General features: G+C 38.4%; 1 protein-coding gene across 1 annotated transcript in view; it reads right to left on the bottom strand.

Moving 5' to 3' along the window:
* Nucleotides 1-500: 500 nt before the first annotated feature.
* Nucleotides 501-16,650, bottom strand: part of LOC143884047 (protein transport protein SEC24 A-like) — a 29,197-nt gene continuing 13,047 nt past the window's right edge. Inside the window, exons 3-14 of the mRNA XM_077387411.1 lie at nucleotides 7,738-8,917; nucleotides 7,448-7,586; nucleotides 5,833-6,023; nucleotides 5,564-5,671; nucleotides 5,201-5,404; nucleotides 4,826-5,057; nucleotides 4,599-4,748; nucleotides 4,330-4,486; nucleotides 2,719-2,846; nucleotides 2,266-2,588; nucleotides 1,956-2,150; nucleotides 501-1,180 (exon numbers count right to left, since the gene is read on the bottom strand). Of these exons, the coding sequence (XP_077243526.1) occupies nucleotides 947-1,180; nucleotides 1,956-2,150; nucleotides 2,266-2,588; nucleotides 2,719-2,846; nucleotides 4,330-4,486; nucleotides 4,599-4,748; nucleotides 4,826-5,057; nucleotides 5,201-5,404; nucleotides 5,564-5,671; nucleotides 5,833-6,023; nucleotides 7,448-7,586; nucleotides 7,738-8,874 (3,198 nt within the window). The 5' untranslated portion in view covers nucleotides 8,875-8,917 and the 3' untranslated portion in view covers nucleotides 501-946. The remainder of the gene's footprint in view (nucleotides 1,181-1,955; nucleotides 2,151-2,265; nucleotides 2,589-2,718; nucleotides 2,847-4,329; nucleotides 4,487-4,598; nucleotides 4,749-4,825; nucleotides 5,058-5,200; nucleotides 5,405-5,563; nucleotides 5,672-5,832; nucleotides 6,024-7,447; nucleotides 7,587-7,737; nucleotides 8,918-16,650) is intronic.

Raw genomic sequence — 16,650 nt, 5'->3', positions numbered from 1 at the left:
AATATTTGTGGCAATTACCTTCACCCTCACAGCTCCTCGACCTTGCAGCTGCAGCAGCTGACGTCCCTCCCTCTTGTACAACATCAGAATGAGGATGATATGAGGATGATTGATGTATTTTGTATCCAAAACTCAAACCCAAATCCAAATAAAAAAACATGAGGTATCCAAACGTAGCCAAAAGGAGGGCGGCAGGGAGAAGAAAAGAGGACGACTCCCCTTTTCCATTTCCTTCACAGAGGTGAGACACATTGAATCTGCGATAGCTACATGACATTAGCTTGATTGACTATTTGGTGGGGCCTCCCATATTGGGGATTACAAATCAGTCATCAGATCATTCCATCACCACTGCAATAAGCAAGATTTTATAGTTGACACCTATGATTAGTGAAACACTTAAACATTTTTACTTCTAACATGTATTTGATTTGTAAGGCCTCTCTCCCTTTTTCAATTTGTAAGTCTATTACAATACAACAAACATCACTGGTGACAGCTGAAGGAACTGGTTGAAATATAATATATAAATAAAGGAGCATCCCTTACAAATTGAGTCTGTAGAACTTATTATTTTTAATTTTAGAAATCAACACCAGGAACCAAATAAAGGGGGATCATCCCTCACAAATTGAGTCTGTAGAACTTCTTATTCTTAATTTTAGAAATCAACATGGAAACCATAAAAGCAAACTTCAGAATGGAAACTCTTCATCTCCCAAAAAAAAAAAAAAAATCTAAAAATGAAACTCAGGACAGATACAGGATTTTAGTCTCAACGGGATTGTTTCTCGATCTGAAAAAGTAGAATGGATCCCAACTTTGGCTCACAAATATTTCATAGAACTTACCCAAAATCACTTAGTCTCATGGACCATGGGGCATTTGAGATAGGCATGAACCAAATTGATCTTCAGAGGGCCAAGAAGCTAGAACAGTAACCTATTTATGCACTTTGCTGGACTTGGCGGTGTATTTGCTGGATCCAATCAACATACCCAACGGTTCCCCCACTTTGATCTTCAATCAGATTGAAAAGTAGTAATAAACTTTCTCTTGGTTGCTCGCCTTGTCTTACGAGATGGCACAGCTGATAAAAGGAAGGATCACTCTCCCTAAATCTTTTCAGTATCCCCATCAACTTTCTCGAAATATGATTATCATGCTCACAAAGGCTAACCTGCAATTAAGAATAGTGGGAGTAGGATTAGAGGATATTAAGTACAGCAACACTGCTCATTGGGGGATAATGAAAAAAAGAAAAAAGACCAGAGAGCCATTTGGAGAAAAGCCCAGCAAAGGGAATAGGAATTAAAGAAAAGGCAACATTAAACGACAATTACTGTTTACAAATGACGGCCGCACCAACATTGATATAGCGAAAATTTTATTTGCAGATTAGACAAGAGCTATAGCAAAACTTTTAGCCATACTAGCTCGTGCACAAGCAACAAAAGAAGCTGAATAGATGCATACTAAAATGAAACTAGATTGGAATGATTGTAAGAAATCCACATCAAGAAAATGAAAGGGTAAATTATGGTTTAGAAAGATAACACGGATCCCTTCCAAAAATTTGATATCCACACTCCTGTGTTTTGATAATGGCACTCCTCACTTAATTAAACACCTTTTCACTGCCTGTTTATACCTTTTTAAGAATTAGAATTATAATAGGCAATAAAAGCTATAATTCGAGTGTGTAAGGAGTTTCATTATTAAAACAATTGAGACTGGATATCAATTGCCAAACTTCAATTAAGAAAAACAAAAGACATTGAATTATTCCCAAACTGCTATTAAGAACACAAGACATTGAATTATCATAAGAGGGGCTTGTAGAAAAGAAATTGAAATATGGAATTTTGATCAAACCAAAAACTTGTCTTTATCAACAAATTGCAATGAAGCTTTCTACGCCCACAAACTTTAAAGTTGCAGAACAGACCCTATACCTTGGACAAATCAGGGATACCAGATAAGTCTACTCCAAGTAAACTAGTGGTTATATTAGAAGAGAGCATTCTGCCAAACCAAATAATGATGCGAAATCCATCATCATATATATAAAGGCCTCTAGCATCTAAGCTCTCAGCAGATAAGGGTAATCGTTTTGAGAAGTTCCCTAAATCATCAGCACTGGTCGTGGCCTGCAATAGTAAAGCATAATCCATGATCAACATCCAACCATGGATCCAAATATTCTCAACTTTGAACAATTAATAGCATTCTTTGAGCAAATGATAAACCAAAGAAATTCATTACCTTTGCAAGGTACTCATCAATCCGAATTAAGGTAGGATACAAAGCCTTCAACAACCTTTTAACAGGTAAAATCATCACATTAAAACCAGCTGCACAGCGTTCATCGAGTTGAACATCGGCATAACCTCCACGAATAGGTATAGATTTCAGAAGTGCTAATCCATACAAAGGTAAGAATTTCAAAGATTCTGGAAATATCATCCTGCCACCCAATCGATGTTGCACAGCATAGAGGTTACGGTATTCTCTAAGGCCTTTCACAATCCTCAACTGTATGGCATGGCGAGCATCTTCCAACTTATGAGACAATGTTTTCTCAATTGCTGCATTTTTCATTTATGATTAGCAACTAGAAAACCATTGAAACTGTTCAAAAAAAAAAAAAAAAACTAGAAAACCATTGAAATACGGAATACCACTGTCACAAGTTATCACAAGGGATGATAATCTTACCGAGTCTACTCAACAAACAAACGAGAGACCCAGTATCTGCATGGCGGTACATCTCTCCAAGATCTGATACCACAGGAGCTGCTGCCGTATGGACTCTGATGCGTCTTTCACCAGAAGATGAAGTGTAACTTTCACTTGCTAAGGAAGCTTCCAGTCTATGGGTAAAAAAATGGCAACAATTTCTTTACCAAAAAAAAAATAAAGGAGGCAACGATTTACATTCAAATACTGGGCAACTCTAAGAGCATTGTCTATATCATTCCCATTCACTGTTTCCTGGGATTTGAATTGATAGTAGAATCTTCAAAGCTGAATATGCTTTGTCACGAAAGGATGTGTTAGATCAAGAGCATGGTCTTCAATTAGGTGGTGGCAGGAACAGTGTTTTTAAGGTGTTCTGGTGCAATATTTCCATAAGAGCCGGAAAGAGGTAATTAGTAAGATGACCAAGAGACATAGAATCAATTCCGTTCCGTTTCATCCGGAAAGGGCAAAACGTACTGTCCCAATAACAAAAACAGTAAAGAAAAGCAGAACGGAACATTCCGGTGAGATAGATGGTTTTAGTGGTTTTACTAATGAGATAGATGGTTTTAAGCAGCAAAATGTGTTTTTTGTGAAATTTTACTGGTATAATGGTTTCTCATAGCTTCTTTTTTTTTTTTTTTTTAAATAACTATACGAAAATTCTGGTCATAGCACCTTTTCGAAATCGATGAAAAACTGAGTTGACTGAAGTCTGGCTCAGAGGAAAGACTAAATTCTCAGTAATCCATTTCAGTCCCCACCTTAAGTCTAGGAATTAGGCAATTTGGGCAATGTTTAAGAAGCCCTTTGATCCCCTCCCTTTCAAGGCTAGACCGTGTGTAACTATTCGCACGAACGCTATTATTAGGGGCAGAAATAAGAAAGCAATAGATGGACAGTTTGTAGCCACTTCAAGAATGACATGAAGTAACGTTTACGGAAGTACTTACTAAGAGTGAAATAGACAAGGTAGGTAGGGTTCTACTGTGCCCAGATAGAAATGTTTGAAAATCCAAATGATCCAAAAGAAAATTTAAAAAAAAGACCCAATTCCTGAAACAAAGACTGCTAAGTAATGACTAGAACTTAAGAATGGATGAAGATAAGAGAACAGGATGTATTGTGCCGTATATTTTTAAACTGATTGAATAGAAAGAAGGAAAACAGACTACCAAAAAAAAGGAAGGAAAACAGAGCCCACTACATATAGAGCACCAGTTCGCACTCTCTTGAACAACAGGAGAATACGACATAATTTTCTAAACGCTATCCACATTGTGCAAACTATTGGTGCCAAAGTAAAGAACTTATGAAGTTCTGAAATATGTAAAACAACACGCAATGAGAACAGTGTGTCTCAGGCATTGAATACTTTGACTAAAACAAATGGCTAAAAAACAGAGCTAAGCAACAAAATTAACTTAGATTAGTTACATTTTAGACTAAAGTGACCCTAAAACAGATACAAAAGTAACATTCAAGAACCAATTCGCACAGAGAACAACTGATTCCAGCTTATTAGTAACTATTTCTTCTTCTTTAACTAATAGCTTACAACTAAATATTTCAGGAAGTGAAGGATACAGAAGAGCAACTTGAATATATACTGTCTGAGTTGTCAATAAAGTCTCTTCTAAGGATAACTGCATCGCAAAGGCTTTATCACAATCCACAGCTGGAAGAGCCAATAAATCTGTAGACCTTAACATAAAATGTCCATGATAAGTAGTAAACCGCACTCCTGAAAATTTTTTAAAAAAAAGGTATTCATCAGGATCCGCTAAACCTTTGCAAAAGCTGTAGACATCCAGGCATCTGATAGAGATTTTAAAATCATCAAAATATCTACAGACCTTTACCACATCGCACGCGCATCACAGATTCCCAAGCAGTCTCCCTCGTAAGGTCCCTGGCCAACTCATAACTTAACTTCTCTTTGTGAGTGCCTCCTTGGAAAGATGGATAATAGTATACCTGGCCACCAGTATATTTTGCAAGAGTTCCTAACAGAGAATAAAATAATTGTCATCCGTAGGATTAACTCTAACCTGTTTTTAATATCATATAGAAAGATTCGTACCTAACGAAGCTATATCAGAATATCTGTCGCTGAAAGCATATACATTAACCCCTATCTGGTACTTTGTCAGATCAGCAGCCATTTGCTTATAAAATGGATCTTCTGGTATCCTTAATGCATGTTCTTTGTCTGTTCCATAAACGCGAATATCATCGCCACGTAGCTTTAGGCGGCCAATGCCTAGTGAAGGTAATGTACTCTGAAAGATGAGCAACTTTCCTCCAAGTTGACTCTGTTGGTACAACAGAATAACATCCCAAGTTGATGCAAGTTAATTAAACAACTGACTTAATGACGAAAAATTACAAGTGACTGATAATTAATTGGCAAAAAAAAAGTCCACAGTAGTGCAAGAAGTGAAAAAAGCCAACACACCATAACCATAAAAGCCGCTTTAAGGGCAGGTCCGAAAGCAGATTCTATGTTAACATTGTCCTGAAACATGGAGGGCAAGCTATCCAAAAATGCATCCACCACACTTCTTGATTCGGACAAGTTGACAAGGAGGTCATCTGGCAAGGGTACAAATATGTCATCCAAATCTGCGACCACCATCATTTGTGGCTGTGTCAAAGACGACTGCATTGACAAAATACATAATATCAATAAATGGATAGATATTGTGCCTAAGCGCATACGTTTATCCAAGTAGAACCCATGGAACAAGGATGCATAATTCCCATACAATGGATGCTTTACCATTTAAGTTAAAAGGGTTGAGGAGCAAGAATCACATGCCTTCATATTATAAAAATGGAGTGCGCTGTCAAAGGTCAAGAACCCAATCTGGGTTCTAGGGAAGCCAGGCAGGTCATCCAAACAGGACTTAATGGTCTTCGCTACAGTCTGCCAAAGGCAACATAAATTCAACAATTCCATATGAAAAGCACTAAAAAAACCCAATACCGATATTTCTCGCAAGGGTTTGTTTGATGGACGTACCACAACCAAATAGTACCATTCTACCATAAATTCAGTTAGTATGGGGCAGGGAGGAGGGGAAATACCTCAAGCATACCACTTCTAACTGCAGATAGTGACACATCAATGAGAAAGAAATATAGCGGTGGCATTGGAGGCCGCACCATATATTCAGTTGGAGCAACAAATTCTACACTACCCTTCATAAGTTCAGGTCGTTGATCTGCATCACATCTTCTACCGCTCGCATCCAAAAGGGAGAAATAATCACCGGGGACTGAAAATGAAATTCTAACACCATTAGCACAAGTATCTTTCAACAATTGAAGACAAAGAAAATCTGCCTAGTTCTACAAGGTCGTGTGTGCATAGCTCCATTTTTGTCAATTATCATAAAACGGTGGAAGTTGTAAATGCATTCTAGTCAAGCCAAAGAACTTTGGGATTAATACTACCAGACACACATGGGAAGCTGCTGGAGCCAGCCCCACCCACATGACATTAGCATGATCATCATGGACATACTTAAAACCACTCGTTCAATTATTCCCGGAAAATAAACTAGAGGATTTGGATGGTTGCTCATTTCTCCATAATCATCAACATGTCGTCCAATTGAATAAGTAAAAATGTTCAATCGCATGATTTTCAGGTCACGTCATCTCCTAGTTGGCTCTTCATATGAATGGTTCATATAATTTTACTCCATGTGGGTGAAGTCAGCTTAGACTTCTAATAGTATGCACCAAGAACTAAACATGAAAAATTGAAATGGACTGTTTGCACTAGAGAAGGCCATAGCATATATGAAATCATTAGCTTACTGTATCTTCTTACAGATTATTCATGCACAATCCTAGTCGGTAATCATTCAACACTAAAAATGGGAATATCATACAAAAACCTCGTGCACCAGAAACATGATAGGACAAGGACAAAGAGTTGGCTGAAGGAAGTGCCGCGCGGCTAGGGGTAAGGGGCGGGGGTGATGGACAACACCTATATGAAAATTAATACTTCCCAATACCATATATAAAATATGGCCGCCAGGCATATTACCAACTGTATACATGTGTATGAATGTCTGTGCCAGTTAGGCTAGATTATAATATGCCCAGCAGCATTTCATGCAGTCTGTGGGCAACTTATGTGGTTTGGTTTATTTTAGATATATAGAGGAGAAGAGACAAAGTGTGAGTCCAAACTTGAAGTCCTCATTCGTAAAGCAATTTGTGTGGTTGCATCTTGCCACTACCCTTTCCTGTTTTTGCCTTTTTCAATTCATGTGCATTTGACAGCAGACTGACTTGCTGCTATAGAGGTAAAAGTGCTCTTCAGAATGAGAATCAAACATGATTTGCAGATCAGATGTCTAATTTCAAATCAAAATAGCATTAAGGAAAAGCTCCACCATCATGGAAGAAAAAAAGATATGCAACGGGATGGTTTTCAGCAGCCAATTTATTGCAAATTATCAGAAGAGGCCATTATGAAGGGTACAACAATTACCTTTAAGTAGAAAATTCTACTTCATCATTGAAGCTTAGCCAAAAAAAAAGATACAAAACATCTTCATTGAATCTTCAGTGCCTTGGCATATTAAAAAAAAAGAAGTAGAGCAGCACAAAATATATGTATAATTAATGTTTCACTGGAACAAATTAGCAAGGCTATAAAAGCACTAGTTAATTGGGAACCTACCATCATTAAGCAAAGCACAGATGTTACAACGCCACTTTCGTCCTCCATCTGTAAATGTCACATATGGATTTACATATGTTCGACATCTCCTACATCTAATTATACCAGTTGGTCCAAAATTCACAATAGGGACTTCCTCCTGAAAAAACAAATTGTGTTTGACAAGTTACTAAATTAGATGGGTAGATAAAAAAAAGGCTGATATATATATATATATATATATATATATATATATAGAATTTTAAATATCAAAAAGCCTAGGCCCTGCTGAGCACATAGCTGTTACTGACCCCATCAGAAGCTTCTGCCAGAGGATGGACCACAGCTCCAAGAGGTAAATGCCACCTGGAAAGCAATGACTGGGAATTTGGTATTGCGGGACTTGTCAGCCTTAAATATTTCGGATGGCAATTTAAGGGGTACATCTGAAAATAGGAATCTGGCTCCACATCACCATCCAATGGCCTTGGCAGCGCTTTGGAATCAATGCCAGGATCCATCGATCCTGGAACGGACCCAACAGTTAATGAGCTGAAGTCCTCAACCAAGCTTTGGACACCTACAGGAGGCCCGACACCAGGATACTGTAGTTGTTCCCTTGAATTCATGCCTAGTGGAGGAGCTCCCATTGTTGGGTGCACAAAGCCTCCCTGCTGAGTAGTAATAAAAGGGGAAGCCGCCTGTCCTAGAGGAACATTTGAAACTGGAGTGGTTTGCCTATTGGGGTATCCATGCATTATTGATGACTGTAAATTTGGTTTTGGCCCAGGAAATGAGGACTCCAATGGCAATGGAGGAACACTACCTCTCGGCATAAAGTTTGAACTTTGAGGTGGAGGTCTCATAAGAACTGAAGGAATCTGTGGTTGAGGGGGCTGAGGGCGAAAGTTAATAGGAGGAGGAAAAGCTTGTTGTTGTTGTCCTCCTGGAGAAGGTAGACCTGGTTGGGTTAACATTGGCTGACCAGCAGAAGGGAGGCCATGTATGGTTGTTACAGATTGAATACTTGAAGGATAACTTGGTATTGGGAAACGCTGAAAATCACCTACTACATCAGGCAAGGGCTGATGAGAAAATGGCATGGATGGACCATTAAACCTCACTGGTGGTGCAGCCCTATAACCAGAGGCCTCAGATCCAGCAGCCACAGGACCAGAAAACGATGGTACAGTGGTCATTGTAGTTTGAGGAGCGGCCACAAAAGGGGAAAGAGGTCTTCCTAGAAAAGTTGGAGGTCCAGGTTTTTCATTCTCCGCAGGCACAGGACTTAAAAAGGGAATTGGAGCTGCAAAGGGGGGGGAGGCAGGTCTTCCTGGAAAGTTTGGAGGTCCAGTTTTTTCGACAACAGGTCCAGAGGATAAAAAGGGAGAGGCAGGTCTTCCTGGAAAATTTGTAGGTCCAGGTTTTTCGTTCCCCATGGGCTGCATCTCACTTGATCTTCTTAAACTTAATTAAAATTCCATGCACAACCTGCTTTAATGCAACCACACGGATAATAAAAATTCGACCATAAAGGGGAGAAAAAGAAACCAGAACATCACACAATATAACATGAAACAACCATAGCACCAGAGATAAGTCACTAATATAATTGATGTTTTGTTGGAAGATTAAGCAATATTTCACTCAACAGCACACCAAGGCAACATCCTGTTCAATTGAAATGAGATAAATCACAAAGAACAAATGATAACAAAACTAGGAAAGTGGTCCTGGTATAGATGATTTCACATACAAACAAATCCTAACACAAATCATGCACATGTAATCCATAGTTTACACATGAACGAAAGAACTAGTACAATGTGATACAGAATGTTATTATAAAAAATACAGGGTTCAGACTGCTCCTTGGAACAGCACTAAGTAAAAACAACAATCCCTACATTCTCATTCTCAAGATTCAACGCTATTCCTAGGGGTGCAAGTTTGGCCCTGTGAGACCTGACCCACCCTGACCCGCCCTGAGCCCGAACAGGGTCTAGGTTGGATTTTCCAACCCTGAGAGCGGGTCAGGGTTCATTTTTTCGGCCCTGACTCAGGGTCGGGTCGGGTTCAGGGTTGATACCTCGGGTCAGCCAGGCCCAGCCCGACCCTGTTTTATATTATAGAATTGAACCATCTGTGCATATTTCTTTTGTTAATGTTTTATATTACCTTGGATTGATGTTCCTTTAGATTATTATTATTAATTGTTTCTGCTGCCCGTCATGTTGTTGAATTCATATTGTCTTATTTTGTTCCCTTTCTTTGTTTATTGAACATTTTGTTCTATATGATATGTGGCTGCTTTATTTTTGCACTCTTAACAGGTATTTGCACTAGGGTCAATTAGGGTCGGCCCTGCCCGGCCCAATCAAGGCCAATAGGGCGGGCCAGGGCCGCGCTGAGCCCTGCAGGGCGGGCATTGGGTTGAGGTTTTTTGCCCTGACTCAGGGTCAGGGCCCAAATAATGGGATCCAGGGTTGGGCTAGGGTTTTGAAAAACACGGCCCAACCCTATCTATTCCTTTCACACCGCTGCCAAATTCAACCATTTCCCCAACTTGAATCTCATTCAATCCATAAACACGTGATGTTGATGATAATGATGATCATAATAATAATAATAATAATGATATTTTTTCAATTGTAATTTATATCATTAGAAAAGGACCGAGGTGGTAGTATAACAAAAAGGGTGGCCCAGTGCACGAGGCTCCCACCATTGCAGTGTCTGGGAGGGCTAGATGTACGCAGCCTTACCCCTGCTTTGCAGAGAGGCTGTTTCCATGATTCGAACCCGTGACCACCAGATCACAATGGAGCAACCTTATCGTTGCGCCAATGCTCGCCCTCATTGAATTTATTTTTTACCTCATTGAATTTAGTTTTTCGCTTGGTATACTATAGCTTGTTATACTAAAAAACTATAGTATAACAAGTGAAAAAATAAATTCAACAAGGTAAAAAATCGAAACTCCAAGTCTTCCTTTTCTAACCATGTTAGCCCAAGGGTTCAACAAGTACTCCTATTGAATTGTTTTGATGATTAACAAACTAAATTTGTTTTAAAGGTTTTATACACTAATGATTTCCATTGGCAAAGTTATAATGTTCACAGTGTACTATCCTCAAGAGTGCATGACAAGGTTGAACTCAAGGTTGAACTCGAGGTTGAACTCAAGCACAAGAATGGCAAATCAACTCAAGCATCAATGGAGTTGAGTGAAGACATGTCAAAGCCTCTACAAGGTGCCAACAAGATTGAAGACCAAGTAAATTTAGAATATAAATGGTCCTCAATGTTTAGTCTAGGTCTATGGCACAAAGGAGAGTTAAAATCAACCTAGATAGAATTTAATGGGTTTGTGAATGTTCATAGTGGTGTCTCAACATTGTTGGACCCTCATGACACTCCATTTATCTTGAAAAATCAAAGTTCCAAAAGCCCAATCAAAATCAGCAAAATATAAGGAAAATCTGCTGGCCGTAGGCTTCTCGGAACTCCGAGAATTGTTCCAGGTTCAAAAAAATAGCCGCTCGGAGCTCCGAGCCCGGAGTCCGAGACGACCGTTGGGGTGCGAATATTTTGTGATTTTTTGTCCCCTCTATTTATATGAACCTAGGGACTCTTGGGTTTCCTACCCAAGGACATTACAAAGATTTCAAGAGCACAAAAAGTCATTTGTTCTCCTTCTCTTGAAGATCTTCACTCTCCATCTCTCTCTTGTGCCATTTACCTTAGATTATTCTTGAGAGACCTTAGGACCTTCACTTGTTCAATCTTGTTCTTGTGAGAGTGAGTGAGCTTTACCTTAAATTAGCCTATCTAGAGGCAAGCAAGCTTTTTCATTTCATCTTCTTTGTATTTGGCACAAAGGGCGCCGTAGAAGACCCTTGGAGCGTAGAGCTCGATTTGTACAAGGCGGAAGGAACGCCGTATTTAAGTTCCTTGGAGAAGATAGTGGAATCCTCAAGGAGAGTAACTTGAGAAGAGTGGAGTAGGTCTTGAGATAAGACCGAACCACTATAAAAATCTTGGTGTCAAAGCTTCTTTGCCTCTTCACCTCTTCTTGTGTGGTAAGTTTTCACTATTGCTTTGAATACTATTTTTGATTTCCTATTCAATCTAAAACTAGTGCAATCTAAGTTTTCAAAATTCTTAAAATTTGAAAAGAAACCCAATTCACCCCCTCTTGGGTTGCTAAGTGGAATTTCACTTGGTATCAGAGCTTAGGCTCTTACATAGGAATTCTCTTTGAAAACCTACAAGGGAAAGATTCAAATGGCAACCTTTTCTCATAGCAATGAGGGGCAATCCACCACTAGACCTCCCTTCTTCAATGGCTCAAACTATCCATATTGGAAAGCTAGAATGAGAGTGTTTTTAAAATCTTTGGATTTTGATGTTTGGAGAAGTATCCAAAATGGATATAATGAACCTAGTGTTGATATGGAACTATGGGATGAAAATGAAAGAAGAGAATCCACTATCAATGCAAAAGCAATGAATGCCTTGATTTGTGCCTTATCTCCCGAGGAGTTCAATCGAGTTTCTACTCTTGAAACCGCTAAGGAGATTTGGGATATGCTAGAGGTAGCTCATGAAGGGACAAATCAAGTGAAAGAGTCCAAGATGAATCTTCTCTTTAGAGAGTATGAGCTATTCATGATGGACCCAAATGAAACCATTGCCGAAATGCATACTAGATTCACAAACATAACAAATGGGTTGAGATCCTTAGGTAAACAATTGTCTAGCAAGGACTTAGTTACCAAAATACTTAGGTCTTTACCTAAAGATTGGGATCCCAAGGTCACCGCCATTGAAGAAGCAAAAGACGTATCAAAAATGGGCTTAGAAGACTTAATAGGTTCCTTAACAACTTATGAAATGATTTTAAAAGGAAGAGAAACCTTAAACAAACAAAAGGAAGATACAAAAAGGAAAGGAATAGCTTTCAAAGCAAGAGTTGAGAGTGAAGAGGAAGAGAGTGAAGAAGACACACAAGATGATCTTGCTCTCTTCACCAAGAGATTCAAGAAATTTCTCAAATTCAAGAAAGGAGGCAACTCTAGCCAAGGAAGAAATAGACCCTCAAACAAAGAGGAGATGAGATGCTATAAGTGCAACAAGGTTGGTCATATACGGCCAAATTGCCCACTCATCAACAACAATGACAAGGATAGGAAGAATAGAAGACATGGCAAAAAGGCTTTGTGTGCGGCGGCTTGGGATGAAGGGAGTGCTTCATCCGGAAATGAATCCAACGGAAAGGATGAAGATGACCTTTGCTTCATGGGACTCGCCGATGTAACACAAGACATCTCCTTATCCGAGGTAAATGATGTTGATGATATATCTCATGAATTCTCTAATGATGAACTAATTTTTGCTTGTGAAAAACTTCATGAAAATTTGGATTTACAACTCGCCAAAAACAAAACAATGAAAAAGTCTTTACAAAATGTCACTAGGGATTTTGGGTTCATGAAAAAGAAATTCGATTTGCAAACCAATACAAGTGAAAAATTGTTTTTGGAAAACAAAGCTTTGAATGAAGAAGTAGACAAATTAATCTTTGAAAACAAAAGCTTAAAAGAAGAAAATGAGAAACTTATTTTGAAATGCAAAGAACTTGATTTGACATTTAAAAAATTCTCATGTGGCAAAAATAAACTAGATGAAATTCTTGAAAATAAGCTTGTCTCTCTAGAAAAAAATGGTCTTGGTTACCAACCCTTTTCTAAAGGAAAAGCCTCATTCAAAAATAAAGCTATAGGAAATTTCTCCTACATCCATGCTAACACTAGTGCCTTTATTCCCACTTGTCACTATTGTGGTAAAATAGGACACTTAAGGTTTGCATGCAATGTTAAGAAATCAAAAGCAACAAAATTTATGTGGGTTAAAAAGAATGAGCTTTATGATGTTGCTAACCTTGAAGGACCCAAGAAAAAGTGGGTACCTAAAACTTCAACATGAGCTTTGATTCTTGTAGGTGTGCTTGAAAGGAAAACCCTCAAAGGACAAATGGTTTTTGGATAGCGGTTGCTCAAGGCACATGACGGGAGATGTAAGCAAGTTCGCCTTTGTCACCATGAGTCATCAAGGAAATGTCACTTTTGGGGATGATACAAGAAGCAAAATCCTCGGTGAAGGTACCATTAAAATTAAGGACATTAAGGTTGAACATGTTTTGCTCGTTGACGGTCTTTCATTTAATTTAATAAGCATTAGTCAACTATGTGATCTTGGTCACAAAGTTCTTTTTGAAAAAGATAGATGTAAAATTTTGAATTCCAAGAATAATGAAGTTGAATTTGTTGCATATAGAGATGGCAATATGTATTCATTAGCATTAGAAGACCTTGAAAATCAAAACATCCAATGTCTCTCCGCCATGGATGATAACCCTTGGTTATGGCATAGGAGACTTGGTCATGCTCATATGGATTTAATTTCAAGATTATCTTCTAAGAATCTTGTGAGAGAGTTACCTAAACTCAAATACATTAGAGATAAAGTTTGTAGTGCTTGCATTCATGGAAAACATGCTAAAAACTCTTTTAAACCCATAAGTGTATTATCTACCTCTTGTCCACTCCAACTCCTTCATATGGACCTATTTGGTCCCATGAAGACTAGTAGTAGAGGAGGAAGTAGATATGTATATGTGATTGTTGATGACTACTCTCGATTCACTTGGGTGTTATTCTTAACTAGTAAAGATGAAACCTTCAAGAAATTTGTCAACTTGTGCAAGCGAATTCAAAATGAACAAGGGGTTTTCATAAATGAAATTAGAAGTGATCATGGAACCGAGTTTGAGAACTTTGAGTTTGATACCTTTTGCAATGAAAATGGAATCAAGCACAATTTCTCGGCTCCAAGAACTCCCCAACAAAATGGGGTAGTTGAAAGGAAAAATAGATCTATTATTGAAATGGCTAGAACTATGTTAAATGAGCACAATGTTCCAAGAAACTTTTGGGCGGAAGCCGTTCACTCGGCTTGCTATATTTTAAATAGAGTGCTCATTAGACCTCACCTTAACAAAACACCTTATGAACTATGGAGTGGAACACCCCCCAAAGTTAGCTATTTCAAAGTCTTTGGTTGTAAATGTTTTATATTAAACATGAAAGACACCTTGCATAAGTTTGATTCAAAATCCGATGAAGGTATCTTCTTAGGCTATTCAACCCATAGTAAAGCTTATAGAGTCTATAACAAAAGAACTCAAATTGTGGAAGAATCCGTGCATGTCAAATTTGACGAGTCATTTGAACCTCCTAATGTCATTAATGAAGATGATGATGGTGTCAATCTTCTAGAGCCTCTTAGTCAAGTAGAGTCCATTGTCCAACCCTTAGAAAATCTTAATTTAGAAGGTCAACCTATAGAAGAACTTGAAGTAGAAAGTCTTCCTAAACATAGTAGAATCATGTCTAGTCACCCCTCTACTCAAATCATAGGTGAAACCTCACAAGGAGTTAAGACAAGATCTCACTATAAGAATGTTTGTGCCAACATGGCCTTTATCTCCCAAATAGAACCCAAGTCCATAAAAGAAGCTGAAAAGGATGAATTTTGGATGATTGCTATGAATGAGGAACTAAACCAATTTGAGAGAAACCAAGTATGGAGGTTAGTTCCTAGGCCTAGTGATCACCCGGTTATTGGGACTAAATGGGTGTTTAGAAACAAACTCGATGAGCATGGAGATATTCAAAGGAATAAAGCTAGATTGGTAGCCCAAGGTTACAACCAAGAGGAAGGTATCGATTATGATGAGACCTTTGCTCCGGTTGCTAGATTGGAAGCCATAAGGATGCTACTTGCATTTGCATCCCATAAAAACTTTAAGTTGTATCAAATGGATGTGAAGAGTGCATTCCTAAATGGGTATATTATGGAGGAAGTTTATGTTGAACAACCTCCCGGTTTTGAGGATTTCAAATACCCTAATCACGTATATAGGTTGGACAAAGCCTTGTATGGTCTAAAGCAAGCTCCTAGAGCTTGGTATGAGAGGCTTAGCTCCTTCCTATTAGAGAGTGGCTTTCAAATGGGCACGGTTGACAAAACCTTGTTTATTAAAAGAAAAGGAAAAGATATGCTTATTGTTCAAGTCTATGTAGATGATACAATATTTGGTGCTACCAATGATAAGATGTGTGAAGAATTCGCACAATCCATGCAAAAAGAGTTTGAGATGAGTATGATGGGAGAGCTTACCTATTTCCTAGGACTCCAAATCAAACAATGTAAAAATGGAATTTTCATCAACCAAGAGAAGTATACTAAGGATCTCCTTAAGAAATTTGGCATGGATAGCTCTCAAATCAAGCCAACTCCTATGAGCACTTCCACCAAATTAGAAAAGGATGAAAGTGGGAAACCGGTTGATGAGAAAAAGTTTAGAGGAATGATAGGAAGTCTATTATATTTGACCGCTAGTCGGCCGGATATAATGTTTAGCGTGTGCATTTGTGCTAGGTTTCAATCGGGTCCTAAAGAGTCTCATTTGAGTGCCGTTAAGAGGATATTCAAATATCTCAAAGGAACTCCTTCTTTAGGATTATGGTATGAACGATCGAATGAATTCAATCTAGTAGGATTTTCGGATGCCGACTTTGCCGGTTGTAGAATTGATAGAAAAAGCACAAGTGGCACTTGTCAATTTCTAGGAAGGTCTCTAGTGTCCTGGTTTAGCAAAAAACAAAACTCGGTAGCCTTGTCTACAACCGAAGCAGAATACATTGCGGCCGGCGCTTGTTGTGCACAAATCCTATGGATGAAGAACACTCTCATGGACTATAATCTTGCATTTAGTAATGTTCCAATCCATTGTGATAATACAAGCGCCATCAACTTGACAAAAAATCCAATTCAACATTCTAGGACTAAGCACATAGAGGTAAGGCATCATTTCTTAAGAGATCATTCTCAAAAAGGGGATATTGAAATTAAGTACATCCACACCAATGAACAATTGGCGGATATCTTCACAAAACCCCTTAATGAGGATCGATTTTGTGACCTTAGGAGTGAACTCAACATTTGGAGTCTAGATCAAATGAAAGAGTTTGCACATGAAGCATGAATAGAAGACATAATTATCTTTGTATATATATATCTCATATTTTGATTGTGACTACATGGTTTTTGATGATCCAACCCTAACTCTAAAAATCACTCAATTGGTACCCATAGCA

Source organism: Tasmannia lanceolata, unplaced genomic scaffold (assembly GCF_043159265.1).
Source record: "Tasmannia lanceolata isolate RefF3 unplaced genomic scaffold, GAP_Taslan_0.1 ptg000008l, whole genome shotgun sequence".
NCBI lineage: Eukaryota > Viridiplantae > Streptophyta > Magnoliopsida > Canellales > Winteraceae > Tasmannia > Tasmannia lanceolata.
This window is presented reverse-complemented; position numbering and strand designations above follow the sequence as displayed.